Source organism: Ascaphus truei, chromosome 16 (genome assembly GCF_040206685.1).
Source record: "Ascaphus truei isolate aAscTru1 chromosome 16, aAscTru1.hap1, whole genome shotgun sequence".
Lineage (NCBI taxonomy): Eukaryota > Metazoa > Chordata > Amphibia > Anura > Ascaphidae > Ascaphus > Ascaphus truei.
Genome location: NC_134498.1, coordinates 42,786,764 through 42,809,939, shown reverse-complemented (window position 1 = coordinate 42,809,939; position 23,176 = coordinate 42,786,764). Strand labels below are relative to the sequence as shown.

The 23,176-nt window shown below is 42.3% G+C and overlaps 1 protein-coding gene across 4 annotated transcripts in view; it reads left to right on the top strand.

The window, feature by feature from the left end:
- NRK (Nik related kinase) overlaps positions 1-23,176 on the top strand; it is a 125,042-nt gene that overhangs the window by 83,842 nt on the left and 18,024 nt on the right. For 3 of the 4 annotated variants that reach the window (XM_075573321.1, XM_075573319.1, XM_075573322.1), the window contains 8 exons: positions 330-500; positions 1,318-1,435; positions 2,616-2,774; positions 3,692-3,835; positions 6,299-6,433; positions 9,042-9,142; positions 16,170-16,319; positions 21,542-21,701. In XM_075573321.1, coding sequence (XP_075429436.1) covers positions 330-500; positions 1,318-1,435; positions 2,616-2,774; positions 3,692-3,835; positions 6,299-6,433; positions 9,042-9,142; positions 16,170-16,319; positions 21,542-21,701 — 1,138 coding nt within the window. The remainder of the gene's footprint in view (positions 1-329; positions 501-1,317; positions 1,436-2,615; positions 2,775-3,691; positions 3,836-6,298; positions 6,434-9,041; positions 9,143-16,169; positions 16,320-21,541; positions 21,702-23,176) is intronic. The other variant, XM_075573320.1, reaches the window with a different exon arrangement.

Here is a 23,176-nt window from a genome sequence, read left to right as displayed (position 1 = left end):
AAAGTTCATTTTTACTATAAACCATTCTTTAACACAGTCTTTAAAGTCAGCCACGATAACCTTGACTGTTTATTGGTCATCATTTAACATCTAATTTTATTTTATTCATACCCAGCTAGGCAATTTACACATCATCTTGCCTTTGCATACAAGACAGAGAGGAATAGGTCATTAAATTGCAGAAAAGCTGCTACCTCCAGTAAATATTTCTCAGTTTTGACATTATTCTGCGATACCGTGCCTTCTCGTGAGATGATAAATTTATCTCACAGAGCGCAGAAGAATTCTGTTTGGTTTCTATTTCACACTGCTGCATTCTGTCCTAACAGGGAGCTGACAAGCAAAGCTGCAGCAGCAACCAAGGACCCCGGAGCTCCTCCAATCAAAATTATCTTCTGCCTGATCTCTTACAGCAAAGTCATCCTTCAGAGACAGCAGCGCATCAGCACAAAACTCCACCGAAAAGTCACGGACCTTTGAACAAATGTTTAAATGATCAGGTGAAATCCCGATGTTTTGTATCCAATTCTACTCACTCGCCAACACCCGAAGAAGAATGATCTCTTGGTCTTTTCTTTCTTTGGGTCACCTTTCCAACCTTTCGTGTAATCTCTTTCCTGACGCCACTCTCTCGAAAACAGCCACTGTTACTGCACGGCGTACTGTACTTTTTTTCCCAGTGCCATCAACCCATGAAAATGTAACAATAACATGCTGTCAAAATGTGGGGCATTTGTCCAGGTCCTTCCAAAATATGAATATGGTTATTGTACTGTAACGGTGCATTGCTTTACAGGTTGTAACACTTGTTTAAAACAGTGTAATGATTTGTCAGTATCCCTACACATGTCCATCTTCTATTAGAGAAAATAAAACTTAAAGCAGCTCCAATCTGTCCATGAGGAAATCTGGACTAGAATGGTGCCTGCTTGACCTCCGTAATAACCAACAAGTAAGACCTTCTTCAGCACAAGGTTCTCTGTTTTTGGAAGGACTTATAATGCATTAGAGCAGCAGTGCAGATACAGTATAAACATTGGCAAGCTCCAATAATGTTTGCTGAATGCTCTGTTTTCCCAATAGAAGAAGTTTGTTGTCACAATGGGGCTTATTCTATTTTCTCTGAAGCAGCCGATCGGGCAGTTTTAGGCCGGTTATGGTCCATTGAAGACAAAGGGATATTTCCACCGTAAGTGGTCCTGTCAGCCACTTCGGCGGAAGTAGAAAAAGCCCATGTATATTTTAACCTGGCCAGTTACAAATATTATGTAGCCGTCATGGTTTCCATCATTTCAATGCAAATCTTTCCTTTTGTAGAAAACAAATGGTGAAAATGCGCAGCCAAAAAATAGTTCATCGTCTACCACGTCATTCAGTTCATTCATTGATCCGAGGCTTCTTCAGGTGTCGCCTCCAACAAGTCCAACAGGTTATTGTGAGTACGGATGAGAACAAAATCGCTCATCTGATGATTTGACTATCATTTGTGTTTGTCATATGCCATTGACCATAACAACAGAATATATATTTATGTATGAATTTAATAGAAATAGCCGTGTTAGTCCAGTTGCGATAGTGCAGAGTAAATGAGTACTGTAGTATTAGGTGATACCTTTTTTCTTTGGACTAACAATAGATAGTATAAGACAAGCTTTCGAGAGTTCTCCCCTCTTCCTCAGGTCAGCAATACTGATTTACCGTGATTCCATCAGTTTAACACCAATGTCAATAAACTAGAGTAGATAACAGTCTAAGGCAGAAGAGGTACTCCACAAAGCATTCCATAAATGATTAAAAAACCCAAATCCTCAAGGCAATGTTTAAAAGCACTCAACATTTCAACTCCAAGGGATAATGCTTTTGGACACTTAAACAAGAGGATTTAATGCCGATATGGGATTTCTTACACACTATCATCATTTTTTGTCATGTTACTCCCTGCCTCTGTGTTAATTTTATGATTCCAACCCCTGTCCCCTGCTCCCTTACCCCCTTCACACTGCCGATGAATGATTGCTCCTATTTCTCACTGTCCTTTTCATTCATTTATTGCCCTGTCTGTTTATCCGCCATTCTCTCTGCCATTACTTCCCCCCCTCATCTACCTTAGACTGTTATCCTGTTTTTTTACATCTGTGTTTAACTCATGGAATCTCTATAAATCAGGATCGCTGACCTGACTAAGAGAGACAGAACTCTCGAAAGCTTGTCTTATTATGCCAATTGTTAGCCCAAATAAAAATAAAAAGGTATTGCCTAATACTGAAGTACTCATTTACCCTGCACTATTTATATATGAAAATACTAACCTGGAATCATATGGAAAATGCAGGGTGCAATCATTATTAATCAATCCCAGTCCAACAGAAAAACATCTGTATGTATTGTACACAAATGTTGTTTAGCATAATTTGTTTTCTAAAAAAAAAACAATTTAAAAATAGTTATAAATACATGAGGATATTATGGAGCTATTTATTAATAGTGCTGATAGGGCACTGCTGCACGGAAAGTCCTACCCAGGGCAATTGAATAAATAACCCCCTATATTTGTATACTAATTGATGGTATTCCAGGCTTTCATTTTCGTCACACCCATCTTCCTTCTGATCTAGCCTGCAGCACAAAACCGGAGCCTGCCCGGCGAGAGAACGCGAGGAAAGGATCGGTGGTCAATGTTAACCCGACCAATATCCGACCTCAGAGCGACAGCCCCGAGATTCGCAAGTACAAGAAGAAATTTAATTCCGAGATCCTGTGTGCAGCTCTGTGGGGTGAGACCACCTGCAATGCACATAGCGGCATCTCGGGCCCATTAGGGGGAACCTCACTGTAGGCAGGGGGGATTTGGGCAGCAGTTGGAGCCTATTCAGAAGGGGGAGCCAAGAAGAAGTCATGTTGCTCCCTAGCTCTCAGGGTTCCTGGCACGTAGGGGGGGGAGAGGGGGTTGGGTTTCCCCAGTACCCAAACAGGCCAGTTCAAACCCTGAACAATTATTATTCTAGTGTTGTGGACTATTTGTCTTCTTGCTGCAAAGTTAGATACATATTGCCCCAGATTTACCAATGAAAAATAAGGTTTTGTGCTACTTTTTTCAAATATAAGTTTAGAGTATTGTAATAGTGACTACACTAGGATAACTCTGCTTTGTAGTGCAGTTTGACCCTTTCTGTGCATTATTGGTATGGATGTCTTTTACAATATGGTTAGCACCCTCTCCCATTATATAATAGCTGTTACTTTTATACCCTGACACCCAAACCTATAGGTGTTACTTTTATACCATGACACCCGCCACTATAGGTGTTACTTTTATACCATGAAACCTGCCCCTATAGGTGTTACTTTTATACCCTGACGCCCACCTCTATAGGCATTACGTTTTCTCTCACTGCTACTCATTAGCTCAGCGTGCGCCTCTCCCCACTCGGCCAAGAACAAAAATGATACAAACCAAAGAACACAGCGGTCACGCGGGAGATACCGTTCAGCTCCAAGCGTTTGCAAATCATTCCTCCCTCGTTATGACGTCACACTTTCAAACCGGATTTCGGCGTCCCGTGTTATAAAAACGTCAATGTGGCCACCCCCAGATATTTGCATTTCATGTTCTAGATTTCTAGGGGGGGGATTTGGGTTGAGCACAGTTGTTGAGTTTGCTGGTATTGTTTACATTTCCTGTGATCAACAGGGGTAAACTTGCTGGTAGGAACCGAACATGGCCTGTGGCTGCTGGATAGAAGTGGACAAGGAAGGACATACTCCCTTATCAGCAGAAGACGATTTTCCCAAATGGATGTTCTTGAAGGGCTTAATATTCTAATCACCATATCGGGTAAGGGTAAGGCTCGGGTTTACATAGTAGTTACATAGTTACATAGTAGATGAGGTTGAAAAAAGACGTAGGTCCATCAAGTTCAACCTATGCTAAATTTAGACAACAGATACTTTATCCTATATCTATACTTACTTATTGATCCAGAGGAAGGCAAACAAAAAAAAACCCAGTGTCATATCATCCAATCAAATCTCATAAGGGGAAAAATAAATTCCTTCCTGACTCCAAGAATTGGCAATCGGATTTATCCCTGGATCAACATCCTTCCCATGTATACTTATTTGGTATATCCCTGTATACCTTTCCCATTTAAAAAGATGTCCAACCTTTTTTTTTGAACAAATCTATTGTATCTGCCATCACAGTCTCCATGGGTAATGAATTCCACATTTTAACTGCCCTTACTGTAAAGAACCCTTTTCTTTGTTTCTGGTGAAATCTCCTTTCCTCCAACCTTAAGGGATGGCCCCGAGTCCTTTGTACTACCCGTGGGATGAATAGTTCTTTTGAAAGCTCCTTGTATTGTCCCTGAATATATTTGTATAAGTGTGTTGTTTCTAAAAGTATCTGACCTAGCAATTACTGAGATATAAAAACAAGGCTGTAAAATAAGTTACACGTCTTTTATCCAGTTGAACCACATGAAGCAAGCAACAAGAAAAAAAGTATCCCTACAAACGACCATCGCTCATCTTGTGTGCAATAAAATGATGCTTTGGAGGAAAATAATCATTGTTGATGTATTTAAACTATCAGAAAAGTCATTGCAACCATTCTGCAATGTAGGGCTGCGTATGAACTTATTTTATTTCTTTTTCACTATAAAATATTCTTTCCTTTTTATAATAGGGGTTGAAATGTATTATTTTTTTTTTTTTTTTTTTTTTTAAGGGTGAAATAAATTGGTACAAACAGCAGAGGCTACAGCAGCAGGGAAGAGATTAAAAGGATTAATTACCAAAAAAAGGCATTTGAGATGTTTTAATTTCAAATATTAAGCATTATAAAATTCTGCCAGTCGTAAATTACAAAGTCACAATTATTTATAACAAGAGTGCACTGAATAAAAATAAGTAATTTTTAACAACATAGAAGCCTATGGCTCACGATCAAGACAAAGGACAGTTTGCTTTGAAGCACAGCAGTTTATTCCTCTTTTCTGCTTGTGTTGTGTCTAGTGGTTGAAATTAAGTTTCTTAGCATGAACACAGATTGCCAGCAAGGTTAAAGCTCAGGATGTCAGACAGTCACAAAGAAAAGCGGAATACAATGGCAGAGAGAGAGAGATGATAAGTCCCATTATAATGCACGTGCCCTTTAACTCTTCCCAAATCACATGTAGATGAATCCGGGTCAGCATACCTTGATATTTATTAACTCTGTGGGATGCAATATGCCAGTGCATGGAATATAACGCCAAACTTGCAGGCATAATAAATAGTTGTACCAAGGCATTTATAGTGGAAGGCTGTAGCCTGATATAGAGAGCTTGTCAATAGCAGAGATTATGGCTCTTCAACTAGGAGCCAGATCAGAAATAATCATTGAAGGGCCACATTTAATGTCATTTTGGATACATTTGAAGACTTGCATATTATTATACTTCTAACATTTTGCAAGCATTTAGTTCATATGTGCCACATATAGTTAGTTATATTACCTAAGCCAGGAGTGGCCAACACCAGTATTAAAGGGCCACCATCAGGTCAGGTTTGGAGGATATCCCTGCTTCAGCACAGGTGGCTCAATCAGTGGCTCAGTAGAATACAGCATAGCTGGCTCTTCAGCACAGGTGGCTCACTGATTGAGCCACCTGCGCTGAAATAGGGATATCCTTAAAACCTGACCCGATGATGGCCCTTGAAGACTAGTGTTGGCCACTCCCAACCTAGTAGGCCGACAGTCCCGGGGCTTCTCTAAAACCCTCCATGGGCTGGAGTTGAAGAGCTCTGGCATAGATCCTCAGATTCACCTTCCTGTGCTCTGGGTTAGTTATTCTCGTTACCTTTTTTGTTTAGAGTGAAATGCAAAAGAAATGAAGCAGTCCTCACAATTAAAGGCTGAAAATGCAATAATCCAGTTTGGCACTGTTTTTCCAGTTAATATGTCCTGACGTGGCCAATGGCACCGCGATGGGAAACATCCCATTCAAACCAAGGGAAGGTTTTTGCCGATCTCGGTGTGATCGGGCTGATTGGGTGGGGTTATTGAATGAGCCACTTAAAGAGAAGAACTAATTATTACTGTGATCATTACTCCATCAGTGTTCAGGGCACAGCAGTGCAGAAGGTGATAAATAATCCCTTATTGACGCCTTGGCTAACCGAGGAGCTTATGGATAGCCGGCAGTGAAAGGGTAAATGAATACCTGTACAGTGTCCCAAGTGCTCAACTGCTTCCAATGTATCTTCCATGTAAATACACACAACAAATAATATGTTTTCTTCTTTTTTACCCAAGGTAAAAAAAATAAACTGAGGGTGTATTATTTATCGTGGCTGAGAAACAAAATCTTACGAAACGACCCAGATGTAGAGAAGCGCCAGGGCTGGGTCTCTGTGGGGGATCTGGAAGGCTGTGTACACTACAAAGTTGGTAAGTGTGGTTGTAAATGCAAAGTGTCGGCAAGATACACACCACGGAAAGAAAATGTGCTTTGACTATTATCTATGTTGAATTCATTTTTGGTTAGATGTGGATCTGCCGGGGATCGGCCGGATGCTTTGGTCCGCGGAGTTCCGCAAATCAATCTCAAAAAGATTTTTGACCTTTTGCTGATTTTTGTTGTTGTTATTATTGACAATACACTCCACGGACTCTGCAATCCGCCGATGGGTTTTAAGAATCCAATCCGCGGATTCAGCAATCGGTGTACGGATTGCGGAATCCGCGGATTGGTGTCTTAAAATCCATCAGCGGATTGCGGAATCCATGGATTGTATGGTTACAATTCACCAGCGGATTGCTGAATCCATGGATTGTATGGTTACAATTCATCAGCGGATTGCTGAATCCATGGATTGTATGGTTACAATTCACCAGCGGATTGCTGAATCCATGGATTGTATGGTTACAATTCACCAGCGGATTGCTGAATCCATGGATTGTATGGTTACAATTCACCAGTAGATTGCATCCATTGGCGGTTTTGGATTAATTCATGCAGATTGAAACTGTAACAATCCGTTTTTATACTGCGGAGCGGATTTTGAATGGCAAACTCGGGCAATTCCAGGAAAACGGATATGGACTGGTTCACCCATCTCTATTTTTGACCCATCCCCCATTGAGTGTGACGCAACCCATTTGCAGATATCCAAAAAGGAGGGTAGCTGGGGTGCAGGAATTAATTTGGGGAAACATCTCTAAACCAGTACAGAGAGAATCCCTGATAAAGTTGGGGAATCAAGAGCCTAATTAGTCTTAATGCTTTAGCACAGAAATGTAACTAGGGTCTAAATAAAAGATGCAGGAAATCTAACAAGTAAAAGAAAGATTAAGATATTTGGTAATTTGGTGGTATGGTTTATATTTTTCTAAAATGCTAAGTGCAGATTTGAATTTTCGGGCCATCTTTTCCCGGTTATAAAAGAAGAGTTGGACATAAATTCTTGAAATGACAAATCTTGAATTACAAATCATTTGTGCCCAACTGTTCTTCAGTTATTTAGATCAGAGGGTCCCAGCTCCAGTCCTCAAGAACCACTAACAAGGCAGGTTAAGGATACCCCTGCTTGAGCACAGGGGGCTCAGTCAAAATCATTGGGCCACCTGTGCTAATGAGGATAGCCTTAAAACTTGGACTGTTCGTGGTCCTGGAAGACTGAAGTTGAGAACCTCTGATGTAGATGATCTATTGTGGAATCTAGAAGGGAATCTAGTGATCCGAGAGCTCCAGTGGAATGATGACACCACCAGTCAGACATCATAAAGTAGTTTCAATGCAACCATGATCCACCTTACATACTGTATAGCCCATGGGTTTTATTATTTTTCTCGCCGTTTCTGTGCAAACATGGATAGAATCTGAAATGAGATGGAAGGAAAGGTAAACATCATAATGCTTTGTTAAACTTCCGAAGCAGATGTTCACCGCATAACATGGTGAAATTAAACTTGGCAATCTTCATTTGTTCTAGAGAACAGTTTGAATGTGTAGGTGCTTCCAAATTAATTCAACTAATTCCAAGAAATATTTGATTGTGATTTAAATGCTACTTTGGTGTAAGCCAATTATACTGGATTGCAGCAAATTAGTATAATAAACTATTTTTGGAGCTGATAATGGCCCCAGTGTATTGCAGATATGGCAAACAGAAGGTACAGAGAGAAACGTTCTTTGTGCTTTTGAGAACAAATAAAATTGTTGCATTAACTTCTTCCATGCCAAAGACTAAGAGCCTGAGATACATTGTAAGCTTCTGTGGTCTAGAAATAAATGAAAGTATTATTCTACCAAACTAAGAACAGAACAAAACAGCCTAGCTCAACCTCTTTCTGTGATGTTTAAAATATGTAGTATATTAGTTAGTTGCAGCCGGATAACACACAACGTGCCAGCCGTAGCAGCCACCATGGATTAGTCGTGTGGGGAAAAGGGGCAGAGCTAACATGTTATTGCACCAGCTGACCAGCGGGTTCCATAATGCCTGCTACATCTGCCCACCAGGGCTCTTCTACTAGTTCTCCCAAGGGGCAGGATCAGAAAACCCTTAGAAGTAGAAGGGCCACAAGTTTATTGCAATGTCATTTTGAAGTCTTGAACTCTATTATTTCAACATTCTGCCAGCATTTATAACATCTACACCATATATATTTACATTACCCTAACTTACAAGTGAGTTTCAGTGCGAAACTGCCTATGCAAGTTGTATGAAATTAGCAGAAGCAGAGAGTCTGAGGGTAACACCAAGGCCCTTTGCAGTCTCCAGTTGGCCAGTGGGCCGTCAGTTGTAGAGCTCCTTAGTATTAGAAGATGACGATAAGTAGAAGTTCGTATTGGAGTAAATAAAAACCCATACATGTTCGGAAGTGACATTAGATGTGAAGGGTAACATTCGATATGTGTGATACTAAGACTAGAAATGACATTAAACATACTCAGCAATATGCTGACACCATACACAATTTTCATAAATAGTCATTAAGATCTGAGTGTGTGGTTTCTGTATTCATAACCCTTATTATTTCTTTTTCAACATAGTTAAATATGAGAGGATAAAATTCCTTGTTATTGCTCTGAAGAACTCAGTGGAAGTCTATGCTTGGGCACCAAAACCATATCATAAATTTATGGCTTTTAAGGTGAGTCATCCATCATTTCTATATAAAAAGTGCCACTTGTGCAGTGAACAGTGATAGTTCACCTACCGTTAAATTGTGCTTTTCCAAATACTCGCTTTCTCCCTCCTTCCTTCTTCTTTTAAAATGTTTTCTTGACCCAATATTATATTCTATGCAGACTTGTGGTTTATTTTACCCTCCATCAGCCATGGGGTACCTAAGAGTAGTCACATTTTAATTTCACAAGCTGTGTCCAATACTCAAACGTTATTTTTCTACACACAGTATATATTACCAAGTAGGCTTTTGCATTTTGGAATCGGTTTCATCAGTGATTTGCTTAATCATCCACGAGTTACTCTAAAGATGTCTTACCCTGATGCCGATTGAGTTATCCACAGATAACTATTATAGGCCTTTCGAGAAACTGAATTTATTAGGAAGAATTCTGCCAGCTCCACAGGTAATCTGCAAAACAGCAGTTGCTTCCAGCTGAGCTTGGCCAGTGATTGCATAGTGATGAGAAAGGTGCAGGGTATTTTCTCCTTTACAAACAAAAAGGATCAGCTAATGGCTTTTAACCACTCTTAAGTATCTTAGTGCAGCATCATGTACATGCTTGTACCTATGAACTTACTGTATTTAATGCATTACGTGCCTTCTTATGAATGGTAACAAGGATATACAATTCCTATGGATTGCAATGATCTCCATATTAGGGACAGGATACAGAACAGAAACAGGTTCATGAAGTCAGATTTATCAGTGATGAACATGAGAATTAACATAGGTGACATTTTCAAGTATTGTTAAATGTCACATAGTTACATAATAGTTACCTAGTAGTTACAAAATAGTTACATAGCTACATAGTAGATGAGGTTGAAAAAAGATATACGTATATCAACCTATGCTAAATTTAGACGACAGATAATTATCCTATATTTGTACTTACAGTATATTGATCCAGAGGAAGGCAAACACAAAACCCCAGTGACATATCATCGAATGATATCTCATAGGAGGAAAATAAATTCCTTCCTGACTCTAATTATTACACTGTTGCTGACCAAGTTATGGATAGTAGTTTCATTGTTACCTTTAGGTTAAACATAGTCTTCCAGTTGGGCTTCTGTCATTCATATAGTGAATAAAAACTAACATTTAGCTTCTGGTACCAGCGTGGCTGGAACTGGAGGAGAAATAAGAACACGTCACTTCATTCTCAGTCTCTTTCCAAGAATGAAAATAACAATATTAATGGTGTTACTTTGTCATTCGTGTTAAAAGTAAGCAAAATAAACACCACAGAGCAATTTCCTTGCCCACTATGCTCATCCTGGAAATCTATTTCCTAACACAATTTCCTTTACCCCCTATAAAGATGGACTGCTGCTTTTAATAAAGGTTTAAAATTCAGTTTCAGCTAATCTGAGACTAGGTCATTCACTGACACCCCAGCCGCTAGGAACGGTAAAAGAACAAAAACAGTATTTTCAGTGTAATGCATTTAGATTAAAGATTTGGGAAAAAACAAACTTACAAAAGGTGTCGAAGCTGCGCAGTAAATCTAATCTTTGCTATAATCTTCAAATGGAAAGTCTGTTATGGGAGTTGGTGGTTCTACTCTAAGAATATCAGCACCAACTAGATTCACCCAAGCAACCATACAGACATGCAACCATACAGACATGCAACCATACAGACATGCAACCATACAGACATGCAACCATACAAACATGCAACCATACAGACATGCAACCATACAACCATACAGACATGCAACCATACAACCATACAGACATGCAACCATACAGACATGCAACCATACAGATGTGCAACCATACAACCATACAGACATGCAACATACAACCATACAACCATACAGACATGCAACCATACAGACATGCAACCATATAACCATACAGACATGCAACCATATAACCATAGACATGCAACCATGCAGCCATACAGACATGCAGCCATACAGACATGCAACCATACAACCCTATAACCATACAGACATGCAACCATGCAGACATGCAACCATATAACCATACAGACATGCAACCATATAACCATACAGACATGCAACTATGCAGCCATACAGACATGCAACCATGCAGCCATACAGACATGCAAATATACAACCCTATAACCATACAGACATGCAACCATGCAGACATGCAACCATACAACCATACAGACATGCAACCATACAACCATACAGACATACAACCATATAACCATACAGACATGCAACCATACAGCCATACAGACATACAACCATATAACAATACAGACATGCAACCATACAGACATGCAACCATACAACCATACAGACATGCAACCATACAGACATGCAGCCATACAGACATGCAACCATGCAGCCATACAGACATGCAACCATACAACCATACAGACGTGCAACCATACAGACATGCAACCATATAACCATACAGACATGCAACCATATAACCATACAGACATGCAACCATGCAGCCATACAGACATGCAACCATGCAGCCATACAGACATGCAGCCATACAGACATGCAACCATACAACCATACAGACATGCAACCATATAACCATACAGACATGCAACCATATAACCATACAGACATGCAACCATGCAGCCATACAGACATGCAACCATGCAGCCATACATACATGCTACCATACAACCCTATAACCATACAGACATGCAACCATGCAGACATACAGACATGCAACCATACAACCATACAGACATACAACCATACAACCATACAGACATTTATTTATAAAATATTTTACCAGGAAGTAATACATTGAGAGTTACCTCTCATTTTCAAGTATGTCCTGGGCACAAAGTTAAGACAAATAATACATGGTTACAAATACAGTAACATAAATGAACAGGGTATACATTATATACAAGACATTGCATGCACAGTTAAAGAAAATATATGTTATGGGCGTATGTAACAGTTACAGACCAGATGAAAATGTGAGACAGCCTTAATTTGAAAGAACTTAAACTGGTGGTGGATGTGAGAGTCTCTGGTAGGTTGTTCCAGTTTTGGGGTGCACGGTAAGAGAAGGAGGAACGTCCGGATACTTTGTTGAGCCTTGGGTCCATGAACAGTCTTTTGGAGCCTGATCTCAGGTGACAGGTGCTGCATGTGGTAGGGGTGAGGAGCTTGTTCAGGTAGCTGGGTAGCTTGCCCATAAAGAATTTAAAGGCAAGACAGGAAAGGTGAACTTTGCGCCTAGACTCTAGTGATGACCAATCTAGTTCTTTGAGCATTTCGCAGTGATGAGTGTTGTAGTTGCATTGGAGAACAAAACGACAAATTGAATTGTAGAGGGTGTCAAGTTTGCTAAGGTGGGTTTGAGGTGCCGTGCCATATACTATATCTCCATAGTCAATAATTGGCATTAGCATCTGCTGTGCGATACGTTTTCTGACCAGGAGACTTAGGGAGGATTTGTTCCTGTAAAGTACCCCTAGTTTGGCATAGGTCTTGGTTGTCAGGGTATCAATGTGCATTCCGAATGTTAAGTGGGAGTCAAACCATAAGCCCAGGTATTTAAAACTAGTGACAGGGGTTAGGGTGGTGTTAGTGTTGGTCCTAATATGGAGCTCAGTCGCTGGAAGCTTTAAGAATTTAGTCTTGGTCCCAAATACCATTGTTACAGTCTTGTCAGTGTTTAAAAACAGTTTGTTTTGGGAAATCCAGTTTTCGAGTCTCAAAAAGTCAGACTGAAGTATGTGTTGAAGGTCAGAGAGGCTATGGCTGTGTGCATATAGGATTGTGTCATCTGCATACATGTGTATTGAGGCTTCCTTACAAGCTGTGGGAAGATCACTAATGAACACTGAGAAGAGTAGGGGCCCCAGAACAGAGCCTTGCGGGACACCACAGGTGATATCCAGGGGGTTGGAGTTAGTGCCTGAGATGGACACATGTTGGGATCTTCCTGATAGGTAGGACTGAAACCAGTTTAAAGCATGCTTCCCTATTCCAGAGCTCTGGAGTTTGTTAAGCAGGATAGCATGATCAACTGTATCAAAATCCTTTGCAAAATCTAGGAATACTGCAACAGTGAGTTGTCCCCGTTCCATTCCACACTGGATTTCATTGCAAACTTTTAGCAGGGTAGTTACGGTGGAGTGTTTGGGACGAAAGCCAGATTGGAATTGGCTAGGGAAATTTGTATTGGTGTAGTAGTCGTTTAATTGGGAGTGGACACATTTTTCCATGACTTTGGATAGAATTGGGAGAAGTGAGATTGGTCTGTAGTTTGAGACAGTGTTTTTGTCCCCACTTTTGAAGATTTGGACAACTCTAGCAGTTTTCCGGGTCTTAGGGATATGGCCTGCAGACAGGATAGAGTTGACTATGGACGCAATTGGTTTGGCAATGGCTGGGGCACCAAGTCGTAGGAACCTAGATTGTAGCAAGTCAGGTCCGCATTGGCTGCTTAGTTTTAGTTTGAGGAGCGCTTGTGTAATCTCCTCTTCAGATACTGGGCCAAATTGAAAATTATGGGCAGTGTTGGGAAGGGGTGGGGCTATGTGGGCACTCCCAGGATGAGATTCAGGTTTGTGGTTTGGGCTGCATTTCGCTAATAAGTTGGTGGCACACCCCACAAAGTAATCATTGAATGCATTTGCAATGTCAATGGGGTTTGTCAGAGTAATATCCCCCTTAGTGATATTACTTGGTTGTTGATGGTTAGGAGGCTGGAATATATTGTTGATAACCTTCCAGAAGTTAGCTGGGTTTGATGTATTTTGGTGGAGATTGTCAGAGTAATATTGTTCTTTTGCGTGCCTTGTTTGCCTTGTGCACATGTTCCGCAGGATCTGTAGTGATTGAGATCCTTGCTAGTGCCAGTTAATTTGTAACTTTCCACAAAGTATTCCTGAGCTGGTAGAGTGCAATAAGGTCAGTTGTAACCCATGGAAGATGGGCCCCCCGTACCCTTATTTTGCGTAGTGGAGCATGGGTATCGCAGAGTTTTAAGAACTCGGATTGGAAATAGTCGAGCGCAGAATCAGGGTCAGGAATTAAATCGATTCTGTGCCATGGGCAGTTGGTAAGGTCACCCAGAAACTGTTGTGGGTTAAAGTTTCTAAATATTCTAGTGAAGAGAACTTTAGGGCTTGAATGGGGCGTTTTAATTTTCCTTACACAGTACACTATTGCATGGTCACTGAAAATGTCCGGAAGGATGCCAGAGGATTGGATTCTGCTGGGGTTTGAGGAGAGAATTCAGTCTAGCAAGGAATGGTTATGCGATTTCAGGTTTGTCCATGTGGGTCGGGAAATGAGTTGTGATAGGTTAAGTGACTTGAGTTGTATCTGGATTTTATGGTTTTTAGGGTCAAGCCAGTTGAAGTTGAAATTCCCAAGAACTAGCAACTCACTCTTCTCGTTCAGAGAGGAAATGGAGCCAAGAAACTGGGTGATATCAGCCAGGGATTGTAGAGGGGCTTTAGGCGGGCGGTAGATGCCAGCGAGCAAGATGGGCTTAGAAAAGGGGAGGCAGATTTTGCCAACTAGAATTTCAAAAGAGCATGGGCTTGGGGGGCAATTTAACAGTGTAAATTGTAATGTGTCTGCAATATAAAATAACACCCCTCCTCTTCTCTTTGACCTATCTTTCCTAAAAATGGAGTATCCCTGAATGGCGATATTTGCATCAGGGGTTTTATGGGTTAGCCATGTTTCTGTAAGAACGATGGCTTTGGATTTATGCATACCATACAGACATGCAACCATACAACCATACAGACATGCAGCCATACAGACATGCAACCATACAGACATGCAACCATACAACCATACAGACGTGCAAACATACAGACGTGCAAACATACAGACGTGCAACCATACAGACGTGCAACCATACAGACGTGCAACCATACAACCATACAGACATGCAACCATACAACCATACAGACATGCAACCATACAGACATGCAACCATACAGACATGCAACAATACAGACATGCAACAATACAGACATGCAACCATTAGATCAGCGGTGCGCAAACTGTGGGGCGCGACCCCCGGGGGGGGCGCGAGACTGCCGACGGGGGGCGCGGGGTTTACAGAGGCCCCGCGCGCTTCCCGAAGGCACTTAAATTAAGTGCCGGGGGAGCTGCAGGGCCTCTGTAAACCATACTTACCCGTGGCTCCGGCTGCTTCCTCCCGGCGTCGCCATGGCAACGCGGCGTCAAAATGACGCTGCGAGGTCATGTGACGTCACGTTGCTATGGCAACGTGACGTCATTACACCGGTGCGAGGGTAAGTTGGGGTTGGGGGGGGCGCGGGAGTGAGGGGACAGCCGGCAGGGGGGCGCAGGGAAAAAAGTTTGCGCCCCCCTGCATTAGATAATACTGATTTTTTTTATCTGGGGGGGGGGAGAGGAGGGGGTAAATCATTATTGCCAGATGTGGACGTTCAGGCTATTTTCAGCTGCAAATCCTCATTTACTTCAATTGGGACTTTTGGCCAAAATACCCTAAGTGGCCACATATAGAAAAATGCCCATAGGTCTCCATGTATCACGAGATGTGTGCGCGCTGGTGCAGTGGCGTCAAAAAAGTTGCATTTGTTTCCATCTGATACGCAACAATTGTCTTCAGACTCCTGTCCCACTATACCACAGAATTCTCCACCCTTTTTCCTCCCTTCCTGCTATCTAATTAGGCTATGGCAGGAGTGGCCAGCTCCAGTCCACAAGGGCCACCAACAGGTTAGGTTTTAAGGATATCCCTGCTTCAGCACAGATGGCTCTTTCAGTGACTGAACCACTGATAGAGCCACCTATGCTGAAGCAGGGATATCCTTAAAACCTGACCCGTTGGTGGCCCTGTAGGACCGGAGTTGGACACACCTGCCCTATAGGATGAGTTATCTCTTTAGTGGGTTGAACCAGCGTTGGGTAGATGTTGACATATTGTGGTGAAGGCGACACGTTGGGACACTTGGAATAATGCTCTCTTATGAGTACTGCATACCATCTTTTTCCGTTCTCTTTTTGTTGCAGTCATTTTCATCGCTGCATCAGAAACCATTGTTTGTTGACCTAACAGTCGAAAATGGACAAAGGTTGAAGGTCATATTCGGCTCTGCGGTGGGATTTCATGCTATTGATGTTGACTCTGGGACCGTGTATGACCTGTACCTGCCCACACACGTAAGAAACAATAGCTCGGCTGCTGCCTGCGTTGCCTACACACACAAAAAAAAAAGTCAAACTGTGTTCATGTCTCAATAAACCTACAGATTTATTTTAATGTCAGCTTTTTGTTGCCAGAGGGTCTCCCAGCAAGCTGCTGAGCTGGGAGTTGTATCAATATAATTAGTATCAAAAACATGTTCCAATGAAAAAGTGATGTCGGATCTTAGGCTTCCTCTGTATTCTCATTACAAAGGTTTTTTTTTCTTCTAAAAAGTTATTTTCATGGAGAGACGGGGGAGCCCAATGCTACATCCAATTGACGAAACATATATGGTAATAAGTATAAAGTTTAAATACTTCAATAATAATAATATTTTCTTGGTTATTTAGTTAAACCCTTTGGCCAAAGCGTCATAAGCCTGCATACCAACGGCAAGGCATAACCAAATTTGCAGGTCCTAACACTGCACTGTGAACCTTTCCTTTTACTTTGTATGAGGGGAAATAACCACAGTGAGTCCTGTCCATTCAGCAAATTGCTAGAACCTCCCAAGTTAAAAAGGTGGGGAGGGGTGAGCACTGGGGGGAGGGTCACTTACCTCCAAACAACTGTTGCCAGTTAGGCATTAAATTAACACTCACATTCCCAGTTAGCTCAAACTCCAACACCCACCACATCATATATATATATATATATATATATATATATATATATATATATATATATATAATATATATATATATATATATATATAATGTATGTATCTCAAAAGGAATGCTAATGAGTGCTATTTTCATGAAGAACAATCAAAATAAAAATAATAATGGTGGTGAAATGTATCAATCCAGGGACAACTGATTCGTATTAAAAACCGTAGAAACGTGTACTGCCTGCAATCCATGTTATTGTGTCTCGGTATTCAGGATAAACATTGTTTATTTGTTTGATGATTTCCTTTCTTTTAGAGGGAGCTAGAAACATTTTCCACAACTTATGTGGCATACAACTGATATGTCGCTTTTGTCATCATAACGTTGCCATCTAAATGATATGGTTAAATAAATGTAATATTCTGTACATGCCAACCCAAATATTATTAAAGATGCATCCCCGGTGGCCCGTATGTAGGACAATGACCCTGATGACATCATGTTTGAAGCAGGGGAACATTGTTTAATTCCTCGTGTCGGCTCCTTGTGACCTTGGGCAAGTCACGTTATCTCCCTGTGCCTCAGGCACCAAAATCATAGATTGTAAGATCTGCGGGGCAGGGACTGTGTCTGTAAATCCCTATGTGGTGCGTACCCCGCGCTACACTGTAATTGTGACGCGCTTTGAGTCCCATTGGGGGAAAAGTGCTACATGAAAGAAAGTTATTAAAGTTATTATTATGTTGCACTGTCTGTACCAAGCTAAACTCCATTATTGAATAGTGCTGCAAAAAAGTAGGTCTTTAAAATTGTAGCTGGGAACAAATGTGAAGTTGACCTACTTTTATTCCCACTGCTCCATTGACAGCTGCAAATCTAACTGGTTAATGGACAGCAGAGAGGCAGCATCATATGACTGCTCTCCTCCGACTCTGCTAGACCTTTTCTGTTCCCCAACAAATCTGCAACCAGACTGTAGGACCGTCTGACAGCAAAGAATATACTTACAGAGAGACTCACACATATCTGGTAACTTCATTGAAGTGATTTAATTTTAGAAGGTTTGTTTTGGGGGGGGGGGGGGGAGGCAGGGCAAGGGAACGTCAGTGATTCTATTACAAACATGTAAAATGGCATTTAAAAGCCAGGTTATGTGAGACACCAGCATGTGGCAAAGTACAGGGAGACCCCAGCCTCAAATCAAGTGCCAGCAATGTGTGGACCTTGGGAGAAGGTCATTTGACAGCACCTACCTGTACCTCTAGCATCAACAGTGATGGGAAGTCCTTTTTTTGACAGTGACTTATTGTACCTGTAAATCGTAAATGCAGCAGTGCTCTGAAATGTGCTGCTCACCAGTGACAAATCAGTTGGATCAACTTCATTCCAGCTACTGTATAAATGAAGGTAGTGGTCAGTCTATGCTGGAGTTACTGTAGGCCAAAACTTTTAGTGTGGAATGGTCCAGGTCATTAATACTGTACAAAACACAAAATGTTCAGGGCACTCAAATGGGCAAAAATAGGACTAATCACTTATCTTGGTAATCAGGGTGCTTGCAGTGTAGCCAGGACCACCATCCAGCAACATAAATAGATAAAAAATTAATCCAAAGAATCCGCAGCACTCACTCGTTAGTTTAAATAGTAAAAAGGTTTTAATTCATCTCACAAGCATCAGGGGTAAATACTGTACAAGAAAGAACGGAGCGACGTTTCGGACCACCCGGCACTTTATCTAGGAGGTCGGAAACGTCGCTCCGTTCTCTCTGGTATTTACCCCGGATGCTAACTAGTGAGTGCTGCAGATTCTTTGGATTTTTGGTCATAAATACTGTAGGTAGTAGCGGTGCCTTGGCTGAGCTGAATGGGAGGCAGAAGAATCTGACCTAAAAAAAAAAAAGTGAATATATTCCTTAATCAGTTCATTATTTTTCAATAAATCTTCAACGCTCTTAATGCATCGGGAACATTGGCATTTACATTTTTATTACAATAACATAGAGGAATGGAAAGAGGCAGAATCACTAATAGCAGATAATAATAAACAATGTAGAGAGAGATACTAGTTCTTACAAATTGACAAGTAACTGGTGGATACATAGTTAATAAAGTGCTTACATTTGTTTGTCAAAACGCTTACCGTGTTAGGGCTCGTGGTCAGGTTAAAAACGTTCATTATAACGCTAACGTCTCATTTAAATATAAGATGAAATGAAATAGAACCAAACCTGTAGACGTTGGGTGCTGAGAGGCCGTTTAAAGGCGCAATCTATGCAATATTCTACATGTGGTTTCTTTTTTAAATAAATCAGTTCTGTAGTATTAGATAATACTTACTACCTTTTTTTAATTTTAAAATTAAACTCGTAATGGTCATTTTTAATGCGTTTTAATATACTGAGCATCCTTTGGTTTCTATAGCAGGCTTTAGCCCACCTCCCCAGCAGTGCAAGATCTTTGTAACACTTTCCTCTTTGGGATCATTTGTTGCCAATGTTCCCAGCAGTTTGAGCTCCAAACTGTAAAAATTGATAATGTTACCTTAGTAATATAAGAATATATTGTAGCTGCTGAGAGACAAAGACTGAAAGATCGAAACTGAAAGGCGGCCATTTAGTGAACCCTGAGAGGCAGGATTTTTGCTGATCGACCACGGGAGAGTGAATCGATCGGCAGCTTAGGTAATTAGTTTTCAATAAAGGTAAGCAAAGGCTGCATATATTAAAACAAACAAAAAAATATATATTTTTTTTAAGCTACTTCGATTGCCTCTTTAAAGGATTAAGAATCAAATGGTTAACAATCGAGGGGGAAAAAAGAGCAGAGGACTGTCACGCTGGCTTTTCCATCACCACTTAAGTTCAATATTTAATTAAAAATAAATGAATGATTTTTTCCCTATTTTTTCCAGGCCTCACTTAGTAAAAGTAGAGCAGCTTAATAAGAAACACATATCATGTTTCTCAGGGAAATTATCTTCTTAATATAATGCTCCCATCGGAGATCTCCGTCTGTGCTCTTTCTTCGTAAAAGAGAGTGAGCTAAAAATAAACACACCTCCTCCCTGCTCGGAGATATAAATATACATATGTATATAATATAAAATGCAGATTCTGCTGTGGGCTGTATCTATGCACCAGCATTCTCTTACTCTTAAGGGTCACCTGATTTGAAAGGACATTACTGACAGAGCGTCTTCTCTGTCAGCTTCCTTGAGAGAGCTTTAATGTAACAGATTGGCCTTGGTGACTGTCGTTCTTGCCAGCTGTTATTTTGGAGGATTCCCGTTCTCTTTCTGAGCGTACTGCTCGTGTCTGCTTCAATTGCTCATGAACATACCAAGGCAACGCATAAAAATTGCTCTCCGGCTGTGGATACCCGTTTTAGTACTACGGATAGTGGTAGCAGAGACGTGTGCTGGAGCGATCGGCCTGAGATCTTTCTGTCTGGCAAGTAGAGTTTTTGCAATTACTCAACCGTAGCCGCGGCCGATTGGGTTATTTGTCACCACAGCTTTTAGTAACGTAGCAAGGAAGACATTGTAAATGTTACAATATTACGGTTCCGTGGGGGGTTTTTTTTTTTGGTCGGTCAGTTAATTTTTTGTTTCAATTTTTTTATTGAGTTTTTCACAAGGTTGAGAATGTACATCAGCGCCTTCCAAAAACATTTAACAATACTAAGTCGCACTGCGACGTGTGCGCAATCATTGGTAGTCCGGTCAGTTAATTTTTACGTTTCATTTGGGACAATTAACGAGGAAATGGATTCGGTTTAGAATAACCACTGGCAGATATAGCGCCGAGTATGGACGGAAACTAAAAAAAAGAAAATAATACTGAAATAATTACATTAAGTTGGCAGCTTCCAAACTTTGATATCAATGAGCTTTTTAGGTGTTCTTTACAGGAAAAAACAAGGCAGTGTTCGACAAACCTATACATTTGCTCGCCCCGGGCGAGTGGATTTAACCCCCGGGCGAGTAAATATTGGCCCAAGCAGCACACGTTTGGTACTAGGTGGCAAGTAGATTTTTTTGTGTGGCGAGTAGATTTTTTGGTGATTTGTCAACCACTGAAACAAGGTATTGATTTTTATCAGTGGGTATCCATTGAAGTCTGAGACTAGGGATGATAAAAATCAGTGAGACTCAATGAAAACCAGTGAAATAAAAACAGAATAAACGGAATAAAACTGAATAAAAAACATGTTTTTACCAGCTGGGAAATAAGCAGTTTAGAAACGGAGACATAATCATGTAACATGTTTGCAGGGGTTTCTTTTTTCCCGTTCCTTTTTGTTCTCTTATTTTTCATTGGACGGTCATTCGTGTTTTTAACCTCTTCATTGCCAGAGGGGTCCGTAACGCATTTAAAGCAGAATTCTTTCTGTAGATCTATTCTGTGATTGGATTCCAAAACCTTACTATGCAGATACCCAGGACTGTAACAATACTGTCTTGTAAAGTTATTTGGCAGGAAAAGAGATACATCTGTTAACATGTGTAAGATTTCCTGCGCGTTTCCGTCAAGGGATTCTCATTCATGGAGAGTTTGATTGCAAACTTTATATTTATGTTTTCAGATCCAGGGCAATCTCCATCCACATGCAATTATCATTCTACCCAACACGAACGGCATGGAACTGTTGGTCAGTTATGAAGATGAAGGAGTTTATATTGATACATACGGACGCTTCACAAAAGAGACTGTCTTGCAATGGGGGGAGATGCCAGCCTCTGTGGGTATGTACTAACAGAGTATTTTCAGCTACTAGATATCTGTTATGGGCTGAAAATGAAAAGGTCAATAGTGTCTCCCTGTGTGTCCCTGCCCTGCCCGTGTCTCCCTGTGTGTCTCTGCCCTGCCCGTGTCTCCCTGTGTGTCTCTGCCCTGCCCGTGTCTCCCTGTGTGTCTCTGCCCTGCCCGTGTCTCCCTGTGTGTCTCTGCCCTGCCAGTGTCTCCCTGTGTGTCTCTGCCCTGCCCGTGTCTCCCTGTGTCTCTGCCCTGCCCGTGTCTCCCTGTGTGTCTCTGCCCTGCCCGTGTCTTCCTGTGTGTCTCTGCCCTGCCCGTGTCTCCCTGTGTGTCTCTGCCCTGCCCGTGTCTCCCTGTGTGTCCCTGCCCTGCTCGTGTCTCCCTGTGTGTCCCTGCCCTGCCCGTGTCTCCCTGTGTGTCTCTGCCCTGCCCGTGTCTCCCTGTGTGTCTCTGCCCTGCCCGTGTCTCCCTGTGTGTCTCTGCCCTGCCCGTGTCTCCCTGTGTCTCTGCCCTGCCCGTGTCTCCCTGTGTGTCTCTACCCTGCCCGTGTCTCCCTGTGTGTCCCTGCCCTGCTCGTGTCTCCCTGTGTGTCCCTGCCCTGCCCGTGTCTCCCTGTGTGTCTCTGCCCTGCCCATGTCTCCCTGTGTCTCTGCCCTGCCCGTGTCTCCCTGTGTATCCCTGCCCTGCTCGTGTCTCCCTGTGTGTCCCTGCCCTGCCCGTGTCTCCCTGTGTGTCTCTGCCCTGCCCGTGTCTCCCTGTGTCTCTGCCCTGCCCGTGTCTCCCTGTGTGTCTCTGGCCTGCCAGTGTCTCCGTGTGTCCCTGCCCGTGTCTCCCTGTGTGTCTCTGCCCTGCCCGTGTCTCCCTCTATGTCTCTGGCCTGCCAGTGTCTCCGTGTGTCCCTGCCCGTGTCTCCCTGTGTGTCTCTGCCCTGCCCATGTCTCCCTGTGTGTGTCTGCCCTGCCCGTGTCTCCCTGTGTGTCTCTGCCCAGCCCGTGTCTCCCTGTGTGTCTCTGCCCTGCCCGTGTCTCCCTGTGTGTCTCTGCCCTGCCCGTGTCTCCCTCTATGTCTCTGGCCTGCCAGTGTCTCCGTGTGTCCCTGCCCGTGTCTCCCTGTGTGTCTCTGCCCTGCCCGTGTCTCCCTGTGTGTCTCTGCCCAGCCCGTGTCTCCCTGTGTGTCTCTGCCCTGCCCGTGTCTCCCTGTGTGTCCCTGCCCTGCCGTGTCTCCCTGTGTGTCTCTGCCCTGCCCGTGTCTCCCTGTGTGTCTCTGCCCTGCCCGTGTCTCCCTGTGTGTCCCTGCCCTGCCGTGTCTCCCTGTGTGTCTCTGCCCTGCCCGTGTCTCCCTGTGTCTCTGCCCTGCCCGTGTCTCCTTGTGTGTCTCTGCCCTGCCCGTGTCTCCCTGTGTGTCTCTGCCCTGCCCGTGTCTCCCTGTGTGTCTCTGCCCTGCCGTGTCTCCCTGTGTGTCTCTG